This window comes from Martes martes (assembly GCF_963455335.1).
Source record: "Martes martes genome assembly, chromosome: 4".
Taxonomy (NCBI): Eukaryota; Metazoa; Chordata; class Mammalia; order Carnivora; family Mustelidae; genus Martes; species Martes martes.
The window spans coordinates 177571242-177584623 of NC_137891.1; the positions used below are offsets into that span (position 1 = coordinate 177571242).

Genomic DNA, 13382 nt, shown 5'->3' on the forward strand with positions numbered 1-13382 from the left:
GGGACTGTCAAGTTTGCCGCTCTATCCTTAGAGCCCAGAACAGTGCTCAGTACACAGCAGGTGCTCAATAAATGCTTACCAAGTGCGAGAATTCCTAAGTGGCACTCCCTTCTCTGAATTCCCATAACACAAGCCTTAAACACTCACTTGAATCCATTTTTATGCCACTGGCAGCTTTTGACTACAAGCTCCCTGAGGATGGGGGCCTAGGACACAGCCTGGTGTGTGGTCGTAATTCCACCATTTGTGCAACCCTTTACAGTTTACAATCCCCTGACGGGTGACCTGATTTGATTCTCAGAAAAGAGAGTGAGCAAGCCAGGCAAGGCAGGTTATTATCAGCAAGGCTAGAATCCCGGTTCTCCTGCCTTCTAGACCAAGCTCAACAGCTATTTGTTGAATGGAGAGAGAGTGACAGAGGAGAAATGGCGGGGAGGGGGGGGAGACTTTGAGTCACTCTGGAGTGAGGCAGCCCCACTGGGCAAATGGGTTGGTTCTCTGTAACACATCTCGCAAACGCCTAGGGTTTATTGATGCAGTTTTCTAATCTCTACCTGTGTGGTCCACACAGCTATCCTGCAGCAGGTAGCTCTGGGGGCATCTTCCTGTCTCGTGCACCTCTGCTTTCTTTCGGTGCCTCCAACAAGGCCTGGTATATAGCGGGTGCTCAGTGGGTGGTGCGGCCCAAGACTCCTTTAGAGATCGGGCTCAGGGGCAGCGACTTGCTTCCGGCCCCCCCACCTAGCAAGTCGCAGCGCCGGGACCCCACCTCGGGTTCAGGCGGCCTCGGTCTCCGGGATGGGTCCGCCCCGCGGCAGCTCTAGTTCCGGATCCGCGCAGGAGAGCGCGCGTGCACCGGGCAGGGCGGGGAGGGCGTGCACCGGGCAGGGCGGGGAGGGCAGGCAGGGCCCGAGCCCTCCCAGCCCCACCGCCTTCCGCGTCCCCGCCCGGGAGGTCCGCGCGCACGGTCCCTCAGCCACCCCCGCCTCTGCAGCCCCAGGACCGGAGGTGGGGCGTGGGTGCGGGCGGAAGCCCCAGTCCCCGCCGGGTCCTTGAGTCCCGGGCCGGCCCGCCCACCCCGCCAGCCGCCGCGCCGCGCCCCGCCCCGCCCCGCTCACAAGCCCCGCCCCGCACTTCCCCCTTCGGCGCTCCTCCCCCCGCGCCGCGCTCCATACTTGGCGATCGCCGCGGCCCTGCGCGCTCATTGGCCGAGAGCCGGCTGCGTGGGGGCGGGCCCGGGCCCGGCCGGGGCGGGGAAGGAAGGTGGCGGCGGCCCGGCGCGGGGGGAGGGGGGCGCTGACCCGGATGTTCACTCCTGGGCACCCGGGGAAGTGGAAGCGCCGGGCCCTACTGCGGGGGGGAGAGCCACAGACGCCGGGACCGGGACCGCCGCCGCCGCCACCATGGTAAAGGCCCGACGTCACTCTCTCCCAGGCCCGGGGGCCCCGCCGGAGCTCGAGTCTCCCCTGCCCCCGCCGTCCCCCCACAGCCCCTGGCCCGAACAGGGTGGGTCCCCCGGGTGGGGGAGGGGCGGGGTCCCGGACCCAGGTGGACACCATCGCTGCCGGCTCAGGAGGGGGCTGCCTGCACGAGCAGCTGGGCTGGGCAGCGACCTTGCCTCCCTCTCCCAGCCCCCGCCCTTGGCTCAAGCTGGAGTCCCACTCTCCGCCTCTCGGTCAGGCGGGTCTCCCCCCATAGCCCAGGCTAGACCCTCCTGGACCCGTGATCCAGGCCGGGCACCCGTCTCTGGTGACCCAGGGTTGGTCCCCCTTCCTCTTTCCCACGGCCCGGGCTAGGTCTCCTTTGCCGGTCCGCACGGCCGGGGTAGGCCGTCGTTTCTCCCTCCGGTGGCCCAGACTGGGCTCCCCTCCCTGTGGTTCGGGTTAGGCCTGTCTCTTCTCCATGGTTTCAGTCTGGACCCCAGTCAACCCCTCCTCCAGTGGCCTCAGTCTCGATTTGTTTCCCCCGCTCTTCCGTGGCTTCAGCTTAAATCTTCTCTTCCCTCCTTGGCCTTAGTCTGGACCTCCCCCTCCTCCGCCCGCGGCCCTCGCCTGGACGTTAACCCCCGCCATCCCTTCCCCGGACTTCTCACCGCTCTTAGCGTAGCCTGCGTCAGCCCTGCTCTCCTAGGTCCCGGGGTTTACCTTCCTTCCGGGGCCTTGGTCCCTGCCCTGCCCCCGACCCAGGTAGTTCCTCCCCTCTGCCCGGGGAGGACCTTTACCGCCTCTAGGCAGCGATGGGAGCTCTCCTGCCCGCGGGGGGCGGGTGGTAGTCCCCGGGCTGTGCCTTCGCAGGTGGAGGGTTGCCTCCTTCTGGGGAGGCCGCCGGGAGCGAGCGAGCGAGCGAGCGAGCGAGGGAAGGGCGGGCACCTGTGTGCTCTGAAGGCAGGAAGGCAGCGCCGCGCTCTGCGGGCCCGTTTCCGCGGCCACTGCCTCCTTGCCAAGGGTGCACTGCCTGCGGGATGTCGTGCCCGGGCCTGAGTCGCAGCCGAGGGATGAGGGTGGGGGGAGCCGACAGGACAGGAATGAACGCACAATCGCCCTTGTGAGGCTGCAGCCCTTGGGGGGGCCGCTGGGCCGCGAGGCCAACATAAGGCCTGGACACGATGCACCCCAGCAGACGCAGCCTCCCTTTCCCCCTGAACTGTCAGCTCGTGAGGGTTGGAACTGCTGATTATGGAGGTACCTCGGATCAGGTGAGCGGGACTCGGAGAAGGACAGCTGGAGAGAGAGGGAGCCAGCTACTTCCACTCGTGGTGTTTGTTTTGATAATGAGCGAGGTACTCTGGGGCTCTGTGACTGGCTTGAGATTTCACCGTCGCCTCCACCAGTGAGCCTGCCCTGCCTCCGCTTTGCAGCCTTCTGCGGGGCAGGCTCACCACCCAGATTGGAAGGGCCAGAGGGCTTCTGCCTTACATGGTCAAGGAACCTTTGGAGATGGGCAGACTGAGCTCAGGCCACCCACCTGCTCTTTCTGCCCAGTGCTGGCAGGGGCTTGCATGTGAACTTTGGGCTCCAAAGTGTTTTGAGGATCTCAGTTTCTTGTTTAATGAAGTGATGTGGCTGCTGAACCAGGATGACTAATTAAGAGTGGCTAAGTTTTTTTTTGCTGCCTTCCTGTATATTGATTAAAATTGTGGCTTATTTAATGCTATTTTAATAGCCATTTTTAATGTTATTGGACTTCTCCAATGTTTATGTTGCCCGAAGGTGGCCCCACCCCAGGCGTGGGTGGGGAAGTACTCCAGGACAAGTTTGGGTGAGGACGATGAAAGTGGAGTGAGGTTTTATAAATTTGCTGTCAGGTCAGAAGCAGGGGAATGTGGATCCGGCGGCCAGGTGGGGCTATTTAGGGCAGCATATCTGGCAGGGCGGGGATTCTTGGCTTAAACCCGATTCTCCCAAGGTAGTGGGAAATGCCCATCATGATCCAGGAGGAGCACAGTGACATACGATGCTTCTCACGGGTCCTGTATTGGGGTTTTATTTGGACAGTCTGAAAACTGTGGAAGGGATGGAGGAAAAGGGCTAACATTTCTTGACAACTGCTGGGTGCCTGGTTCTGTGCCGAGCAGTCGACCTGTATGAGCTTCTTGAACCCACACAGAGCCCTTGGAGGTAGTTGCTGTCCTCGTTCTACAGGTGAAGCTGCCGCCGCTCGGGCTATGGAGTGACTTGTGTTGCTCCGTCGCTGAAAGCAGGCCTGGCAGGCTCTAACCTCCATCCTCCCCATTGTCCCAGGCTGCTTCTGTGGCAGGAGATAGAAAGGACACTGTTTAGAAAACAGAATAATGGGGTACTCAGTGACGGCAAGGGAGGACCAGCATTTACTGACTCTTGCTTGTGTTCTGGGTCCTTTACGTAAGAGACCTCTCCTAGCAGTGTGGTAGTCCGATGGTGGTGCGGGCGTATCTGGCCCCAGGCCAGGGTGTGAGCTCCTCGAGGGCAGGGGGTTTTCTTTTGTGCTTTCCATGCCTGCACCGCTGAGGCCTGGAACATCAACCTGGCCCTGAAGGAGGTGGCATAGAGTGCTGTTTTAGGTTGTGTCTAAGTCCATGAACTCAGGCGCTTGGATTTTCATGCTCATTCTCTCAGTAACTCCTTCTTAGTATCCTCCAGGCTTAGAAGTAATTTCTGACTGCGTATTGTCAAATTGATTTTACATGGACACTCTAATAATCCAGACTAGACAGTTGGGTGAGGACACAAGTGGTGGTGTGGTGTTGTGTAATAGGTAAATGAATTAAGGCCACTGTGTTTTTTATTTCCAGTAGATTTGATGGTAGAGAAAACAGCTAGCTCTCTATTATCCATGGAGGGAAATAGCAGTTTGAGAATCTAAAATGCATTGGACTTTGGAGTGAATTCCATGATTTTTGTTGGCATCAGTTTAAGTGCACAGGCAGATGAAATGTATTTGCATGCATTCCCTTAGCAGGCAACAATCTTACCGCTGTAAGCTCTTTAGGGTTTCAGAGCACTTTTCCTTACACAGCTGTAGCTTCTAACTCGGAGTGATTGTTCTGACTTACCAGTTCTGATTCCAGGGCCAGCTGGTGCGGCGGTAGCAGCGAAAGGACAGGCGGGCCCCCTCAGGAGTTGTCCCTCCGGCTCACAGATGGTTTTGCCTGGCAGGAGCTGATAGAAGCCTGTCACATTGCTACAAGGTGAAACAATATAGTTGACGCTAATGTGTCTTGGCTGGGCTCCTGGTATGGACCCAGACCCCACACTATATACAGTCATGTTCATTTAAACCCAACTGGCCTCCTTGGTGGAAGGTGTGAAGAGGGTAGCCAGTAGTCAATAGCTTGAGATTGAGCTGATAAATCAGAGTTTCAAAGCAGATATTCCTATTTATAACTCGGAAGTCCGGTGCTGCTTTTACATTCCATGGGGGAGACCAGAGGACGGGTGACTGACAGCCCAGGGAGATGGGAGCCGGGCAAGTACATAGACTGTCGAGGTGCCCGCGTCCCAGGCTGGGAAATGCTTGCCAGTAGGCAAACAGAGAGGCGCCTCGGGGCACCTGAAGCTATAGGACAGCCTTAATTCTGTATAGAGTAAGTGCCTTTTCTGCACAGCTTTGTGTGTTGAGGACACACTGATGAGCAAGACACGGGTCTATCCCTCTCAGCTTACATTGTTGGGAGTGGGGGAATGTCACTCTTACCTAAAATTTAAGAGGGAAGATCCTTGTTTGATATGAGGGCAAGCCACTTGCGTGAGATCTGGCAGGAGATTTAAGAGAAAGTGGGGGCTTGTGCCTGGTTTCACTCCCAGACCTTTGGGAGTATGTCTGTTCTTCCCGCTGCCGTAACTGTGGAAGCAAATTGCCCTGCACACCCCCCATCGGTTCCTCTGCACCCCAGCACTGCAGAACTGCCTGGAAGTGTGACCTTGTGGCACCGCGGAAGTCCTGCCCTTCTGACCTGCGTAGCGGCCATTGATGGAGGAGCTCCTGATCCAGAAACATGGCTCGCATGATACCTCCCCCAGTTTACTTACATGGAACCTAAAGCTTGAGAGGTTGAGCGACCCGTGAGAGTGGCACGCCTGGACCTCGGAGCTGGGTCCCTCTGACTCCGGTGCTGGTGCTCACTGTGTCTCGGAAGCTGAGAGCAGAAGGGCCCGTAGCTCTTGGAGCGGATCCCAGCAGTGAGAGCGGGGTGTGCAAGACCAGAGGCTGCAGACATTAGGACCAGCTACAGCAATGCCATTTCTAAACCTAAGCTTTCAGAGAGTCGTGTTGCAGCGTGAGGAGGTGGAGGTGTATGTTTTTAGGGCACCAGCCATGTGCATGAGCTGTACTGGGGGCTTTAGCCCACTGCATCCAGGCCTCAGCCCCGCCAGGACAGCTCAGCCTTTGGAGGGAGGCAGCACAGGATAAGCAGTTAGGACCGGGAGCCCGACTGCCTTGGGGTGAGAACAGGACCTCCTCATAAGGCTTGTTTCGAGGATTAAATGAGACAGTAGGCCTCAAGTCCTTCCAGCAGCATCGGGCACGTAATTATATACATGCTCACTGTTACTATTCTTGTCACCATGTTACAGATGACGTTCGAAAGGGTACGTGGTGAGGCCCTCCGTGGCTGTGAAGTGGAGGAACTGGGTTTTCTGAGCCCAGAGATAGACCCCTTTCCGCCGCTCCTGACTGCCTGCTGGAGTTCACTTGGCTATGGGCTGTCTTGAAGAGCTTCTCTAATAGAGCCCGAGGCTCTACTTCCCCTGCAAAAAAGGCTCCCTGTGCACAGGACACTGCGTGTTGTCACAGCCTGATGCTGTCTGTCTGCAGTTTGGATGCCTTGTCTGTGCCTGGTGGAGGCCCTTATGAGTCCTTGCCCTCTTTCCAGGACTGGGGACAGAGCATGTGAGCTCCGGGCAGCAGGGCCCTTGTCTGCCTGGTTCCCACTAACCGCCCCACACCTTGCACTGGTCGCCTGGGCATGTAGGTGCTTCATCATCGCTGAGTGAAGGCATGGAGAGAGCTGAGACCAGTTGCCCTTTGTTTGCTGCCTGCTCCGCGGAACGTGGGCTTTGGCGTTGGGCGCGTGTGGGTTGGAGTCCTGCATCTGCCACTCTGCATGTGATCTGAAGTGGGGGTTCTCCTCTCTCGGCTTCAGTTTCTTGATCTGTAGCATGAGGATAACATTTTATAGGGCTACCGGGAGAAAGATGGGAAAAATTGTAAGCACTTAATCCAATGCTTGGCACACAGTAGTTGGTAGCTATGATTATTATCTGTCTTATTCTGCATGTGGGAGAGTAAGGGGCACCAGTAGAAGCCATAATCCCTGTCCTCTAATCAAGAAAGGGACACAGGATGCATCCAAAAAGTTGAGTGCGGCAGAAGAACACAGTATAGAAAAGGCTTAAATAGCATGGGGAACTTGTCTGCTTGGCCTGTGTTCCGCTTCCTCCAGGAAGCCCTGCAGACCACTCCAGCCCACAGGCAGTGGGTGGGGGCTGGGTGTGAAGCCCAGGCAGAAGGCTGGGGTGCAGTCAAGGAGAGGCCATTCTAGGCACTGCCCGGGACCAAAGCAAAGTTCAGAGGTATGGTCAGCCTTGTGCATTTGGAGACCAGCCACAGAGTGGACAGAGCGGGTGCCTCAGTCCCAGGAGTGTGTTGGGGAGCGCTGGAGCTGCTAAGCTCAGGAGTTTGCATTCGATCCGGGACAGCATGGAGCCAGCTAAGCATGTGGCGGGGCAGGTAGAAATTGGAGGAGGCTGGCAGAGTTGTGGTATTTTAGGAAGCGTCATCAGGCCATGGTGTGCACAAAGGCCCCAGGAGGTGAGAGCTGGGTTGGAGGCATCCGCCAGTACCTTCCTGCGGGATTAGGAGGGTCCCAGGCCCTGTGAGGCCATGGGTATGAAAAGGAACACATGGTTGAAAAAGATAAAGATAGGAAAGCAGAGTGAAATGCTGTGATTTACCACCTCTGGGGCTGAGGGGGACGCTTCTGCCCCGCCCCCCCAAGCTCTCTGATTAGGTGACTCCTAACGTCCCCACCCACCCTCTTCTGATAGGGTGCTTTATCATTGATCCAACTGCTATTTCTGGTCAGTTTAAATCCTAGATAGTAGTGTCTGCAAAGCCTTGATATCCTATTTACAACTGAGCAGGGATTTTAGTGGTCAGCCCAGCCATCCTTCTGTGTCTGCGGGTGGCTCCCAGTTCTGCAGGGCTTCCTGGCCTTAGGCTCAGGGCAAACAACCGCCTAAGACGCCAGTCTGCCGAGGGTGGTGAGTGCCGGGTGAGGGCCCTGCACGGTGGCCCGGATAATAGCAGGAGCTGGTTTTTAGTGACCACTTTTTAATACCCAAAGCAGCCCTGTGAGGCGGGTTCTCACATCACGCTCATTACGCAGGCACAGGCCAGCAAGAACCCAGGCCAGCCTCCACAGTCTGACCCTGGAGCCCGAGCCCTGGACCTTCGGCGCTGCTGCCTCTAGGTTTTTTTCCCATCAAGCCATTCATTCATTCCATGGATGCTCACGGAGCCATCAGACAGACCTAGTAGAGTATGAGTCTTACATGGAGGAGGTGGATGGACGCAGGGAAATCTAAGAGTCTGACGGCCTGGGGCCCAGGTGCAGACCCAGCCGGGTGAAGCCGAAGTCCACAACAGAAGGGCTTGAGCTTAAGGGAGCCACTTGCTTTCCCTTCTCGCTCCTGGTCACACCCCAGCAGCATCTGGAAACCTATGGAAGGGAGTCTTCTCTGCAGCTTTCCTAGTGATAAGTCTCCAGTCCAGTAGCCCTGTTTCTTCCAAGACAGCAGCCCCAGTGGCCATCAACCTGTCCCAGGGTGGGGTGAGCCTGTGTGTGGCAAGTGTAGATGGTGCCTGGCACTCCGTAAGTGCAGCCGGAGTGTTGGCTGGGACCTGGTTATTTTGTGAATATGGACGCTTGCTAGGTGGTGGCCCACCAAACCTCCCAGCCAGCCTGGAAGGCAGTGTAGCTCCCCCGTTCTGCTGAGAGCCCAAGAAGTCCCCTGCTAAAGGCTGGCAGTCTTGAGGGCTTGCAGTCTGGTGTTTTCTGGCCACAAGGGCCCGCAGTTGCCCCGGCTCAGTCCCTGAACGTCCCCACCCACCGCAGAAGGCTTCCTGTTCCAGCCCTGAACTCCTGGGGTGGGGGGGCCCTTCTGAGCTAGGACCTGCTCAGAGTTTGTTATTTTAATATTACCTGGGCTTACTGTTTCAGAGGTTTCTCTGAGATTCAGGCAGATAATTCATTCAGCATTTACCAAGTTAAATTCATATTTTTAAAGATTTATTTATTTGACAGAGATCACAAGTAGGCAGAGAGGCAGGCAGAGAGAGAGGGGAAAGCAGGCTCCCTGCCGAGCAGAGAGCCCGATGTGGGGCTCCATCCCAGGACCCTGGGATCATGACCTGAGCCAAAAGCAGAGGCCCCAACCCACTGAGCCACCCAGGTGCCCCCCAAGTTAAATATTTTTAATTTAAAATTTAAGGTTGTGAAAAGATGCTTTTGCATGTACTTTCTGCTGGGCTGAGTAACAAGCAGCCTCCCCGGGGAATTGAGTGTTTTCTGGTGGAACCAAATGCCCTCGCCCTTATCCGTAGCCGTGATCAGTGGGTGGAGGGTTTGGGGTTGGTTCGCTATATCTGATGTTGCTACACAAGGTTCTCCGTGGTAAGGCTTTGGCCCTGAAGGGGTATGTCTGATTTCACAGGGATGGGCTACATAGAGTTTTTTTGCTAAGAAACTGAAAGGGGGAGCTTTTATCCGCCACACCTCCTGGTGAAAAACCCGATTTTAGCCACTGTGTCCTTTGAAGGAGCTACTCTTAAATTTCTCTCTGTCTCATCTCTGGCTTTGTTTTTTTTTTTTTTTTTTTTTTTTTTAAGATTTTATTTTTATGTAATTTTTATGTACTGAACGTGGGGCTTGAAATTACAACCCCAAGATCTGGAGGTGCATGCTCCACCGACTGCTCTGGCTTTGTTTTTGTCAGTCCTTTTCTTTGCTGAACACAGCCTGTCTCCTCACCAACTGGCCCTCCCTCCGCCCCCACCTTGTAGTCACTGGGGCTGGATGGCACCACTGGGGGGCGCACACCCCTCCGCAGTGGGGCCCGAATTGGGCCCCTTTCCGTGCTTTCTTCTTTGAGAACGTCCAGGGCAAACTGTGTTTGCTTCCTTGCCTACCTCCTGCTGACAGCTGGGACCGCTGGTCGTCCTGAGATTTGAGTCCCCTGACTTGGTCTTCAGGAGTGCGCTTGTGCAGCGGGAATTAGAGGTGCCCGAGTTAGCAGTCTTCGTCCCATAGGTTTTTAAGTGTTTCCTCCTGGGTTCTCCATGGGTCTGGAAGGTGCCTTCCTTCTCCCACTGTTTTCTGCTGAATGCACAGTCACGACCTTTAATTCCCTCAACCCAACCCTGTGATGGTGGTTTCCTCATTACACAGAGGAGGGAACTGAAGCTCGGAGAGGTTGAGGAGCTTGCTGAGAGGCCCCCAGCTGGTTAGCATCCCGCTGCTAACCACCCTCTCAGAAGTGCCTGCTTCCCGAATTCTGCTATCCCACCTGTCCTGCGTGGATTCACCAGGATGCTTATTTTAAAGATGAGGAAGCAGAGGTCGAGAGGTTCACCTGCACGTCCAGCCGTGGTGGCTGAAGTCTGGGTTTAGACCTTAGAAGGTTTTGTTGGATCAGGCTGTTAAAATGAAAGTGGATGGGTCTTTCTCAGCTGTGGCCTGTTTTTGCAAAGGGTGAAATGTCTTAGCCGGCCATTAGAAGGGTATTTTGGTATTTTGGGTAGGGCAGTGGTTCTTGGTGCATATCCTAGTGGTTCTTGGTGCATATCCTAGTGATGGTGACAGCCTCCCACTGACAACTGTTGGTTGAACAGAACCTTGCAGGACCCCCTTGGCATTTTCCTGTGAAGCTCCAGCCCAGTCCGGGGTGCCACCCGTGGCGGCGGGTAGCAGGGCCTCTGAGGGAAAAGAGGACAGTGGCCCATTTCAAAGGTCATTAGACCTTGAGCAGCGTCAGTTGGTGACCCTCGCAAAGAGATTTCTTATCCTGAGGAAAGAAGATGGATGATAAGTGCCCCCTCAGAGTGTGAATGTCATTGCGGTGTCCTGCTGTTCCTGGCACATGGGCCATTGCTCCGTCAGGTTTGTTGGATGAATGAATGTCTGTTAGGCCTTTAGGAAATGTGAGTGCCCCTCCCGCTTCCAAGTGTGAGACTTTCTGGCTGGGCGGAGTTAGTGTCAGTGTCACTTTAGGTAGAGGTGACTAGAATGGAAGGAGCTGGGCAAGGCCTGCCTCCAGGATGGGGTCAGTGCCCCCTTCAGCTCTTCAGGCCGCCCTGGTGTTGAAGGTTTCTGGAGGCGCTGGCGGTGGTGGGGTCAGGGCTTGGTGAGAGCGGTAGTCCTAGAGGCTCTGCCCTTCGCTGGTGGCTCTGCACATGGTGTGCCACCCAGCACTTGGTGCAGAGTCATGGGACTGGCCTGGAGTTCCTGAGTGATCGCAGGCAGTCGGGGTTCCGCCAAGGGGTGGTGAAGGGCCAGGCCTGGAGCCTGAGTTCAGATCCAAGCCTGCAGACTTGGGTGGCTTCCTTCTCCCTTCCTCAGTTTCCTTGTTGTGAAATTAATACATGTGAAGCTGGACGCGGTGATGTTACTGTTATTAAGTCAGTAAGGAGATGGTGGTTATCAGTGACGGTAGTCTTCACATGCTGTTGGAGCCGGAAGAGACCCGAGGTGGAAACTCCCTTTGCTTGTGTTGGAAGGAATTTAGACTTTGTGTCATGGCTTATCTCGCAGGGAGGGAAGTGGTCCTTCTCCCGTAGCTCAGGGGAAACTCCTGTCGGTTGCGGGCCTTGCCCTGCTGCACCTGGCTATCCCCGGACACGGTGTCTGAGAGGGTGCTTTGGTTCCAGGTTATAATAAGAGTCACTCTTCTGGAAAATGGCTCGAGTTGCCAACCCTGAAGTGCCAGTCACATTTGGTATCCAGGCCTTGAGGGGAGCGGGGCATGGTGCTAATCAGTGATGCCTGTCTTCCTACCCCCCTGTACCCCTGTACTTGAGCCATTTTCATCTCTGCTGGCGACAGCAGGGGTCCGTAGGTGCGCCCAGCTTCTGCTAACCAGAGCTGCATTTGTGAGCTGTCACAGACGGGGGCGCGACTTTACTGCCTCAGGGGTGAGTGTTCTGAGGGCATGTGTGGGTTTTAAGGTAGAGTGTTGAGGTTTAGGGAGAAAGGAGGCAAAATAAAAGAAAATGGGCAGAGAAAACACTTGTTGGAAGGCAGCCTGTTAAGGTATGGTGGAAGGAGACTCCTGGATCTGATTCCTTCTGTGGGTGCCCGTGAACTGTGTGAGCTTGAACTAGTCACTTCATCTCTCTGAGCCTCAGCTTCCTGATCTGAAAAATGGACACACTAGCTGCCTCTTCACCAGCAGCTAGAGGGTTAAATAAGAACAGCGTGCATGAAGTGCTGTGGCTCAGGCCTCCTATGTGGGCATTTAATACAGGTTCATTACTATCTGTAGGAACTTCATCATTCATCGTGTAAATTCCACCATACTGTGGGGAAGAGAATTGAGTTGAATCTAAAAATCCCTGTATTGGGGCGCCTGGGTGGCTCAGTGGGTTAAGGCCTCTGCCTTTGGCTCAGGTCATGGTCTCAGGGTTCTGGGATCGAGCCCCACATCGGGCTCTCTGCTCGGCGGGGAGCCTGCTTCCTCCTCTCTCTCTTCTCTCCTCTCTCTCCAGCCTCTCTGCCTACTTGTGATCTCTGTCTGTCAAATAAATAAATAAAATCTTTAAAAAAATAAAAAAATAATAATAAAAAGCAGATGTAATGATCACACTGAGGGGAAGCCCTGACTTTCTGGCTTCCAGGGGCCGTGCTCTTGGACCGGGCAGCCCTCCGCACGTCAGCCTGGAGGATTTATCATGCAGGGGTCTTGCACTGGGCCAGCCCATGTGCTGAGCACTATGGATACCGTAGTCATCTAATCATGTAATCTATACCATAGCCCCATTTTGATCGTGGCCTCCCCAAAACATTTTGCAGATGTGGAAATGGGGGCCTAAGAAGTTAAGAGGTGTCTTGTACAACGTCACACAGCTACTAAGGAACGGAGGTGGCCTTTAAACTCTGTCTTCTGGGGCGCCTGGGTGGCTCAGTCATTAAGCATCTGCCTTCGGCTCAGGTCATGATCCCAGATTCCTGGGATCGAGACCCACATCGGGCTCCCTGCTCAGCTTCAGGAGTCTGCTTCTCCCTCTGCCTCTGCTGTACGTGTGTGCGTGCACTCTTTCTCTCTCTCTCAAAAAATAAATAAGGATCTTTTAAAGAAAACAAAAACCAAAAACCCTCCATCTTCTGATTCCAGGTTCCAGTTGTCAGTACTTAGGGAAGGCTGGTCCGAGGATGAGGTTTTTATGTACAGAGGAAAGTATGTTGATGGTTCTAACCAATGTTCTTCAGTGCTTTCGTACCTTTTGCAGCTCAAAGCAGACTGTGTGTTAGATGGCTGCCCCCGGTTCTGTTTTGATGACTTGAAGCTCATCTTAAGATGCTGCAAGAATGAGGGGCGCCCGGGTGGCTCAGTCAGCTAAGCGTCTGCCTGTGGCTCAGGTCATGATCCTGTGGTCCTATGTTCGAGCCCTGTGTTGGACTCCCAGCAGGGAGCCTGCTTCTCCCTCTCCCTTTGCTCTCCCCCACCCCCGCTCATGCTCTCTTTCTCTCAAATAAATAAAATCTTAAAAAAAAAAAAAGATGCTAAGGAATGAACTTGCAGTGGTTGTGGTTCTTCATTTAAAAGGGAGCCTTGTCTCCCCCAAAGTAACTGCTAACCTGTGGTCACGGTTTGGGATCACTCTTGAGACCCTGAGCGCCCTGTAGT

At 55.1% G+C, this 13382-nt stretch overlaps 1 protein-coding gene across 2 annotated transcripts in view; it reads left to right on the plus strand.

Annotated features, from left to right (window-relative positions):
• The first annotated feature begins 1253 nt into the window (after positions 1-1253).
• CAPZB (capping actin protein of muscle Z-line subunit beta) overlaps positions 1254-13382 on the plus strand; it is a 128658-nt gene continuing 116529 nt past the window's right edge. Inside the window, exon 1 of one of the 2 annotated variants that reach the window (XM_080803167.1) lies at positions 1254-1406. In XM_080803167.1, the coding sequence (XP_080659293.1) occupies positions 1404-1406 (3 nt within the window). In that variant the 5' untranslated portion in view covers positions 1254-1403. The remainder of the gene's footprint in view (positions 1407-13382) is intronic. The other variant, XM_080803166.1, reaches the window with a different exon arrangement.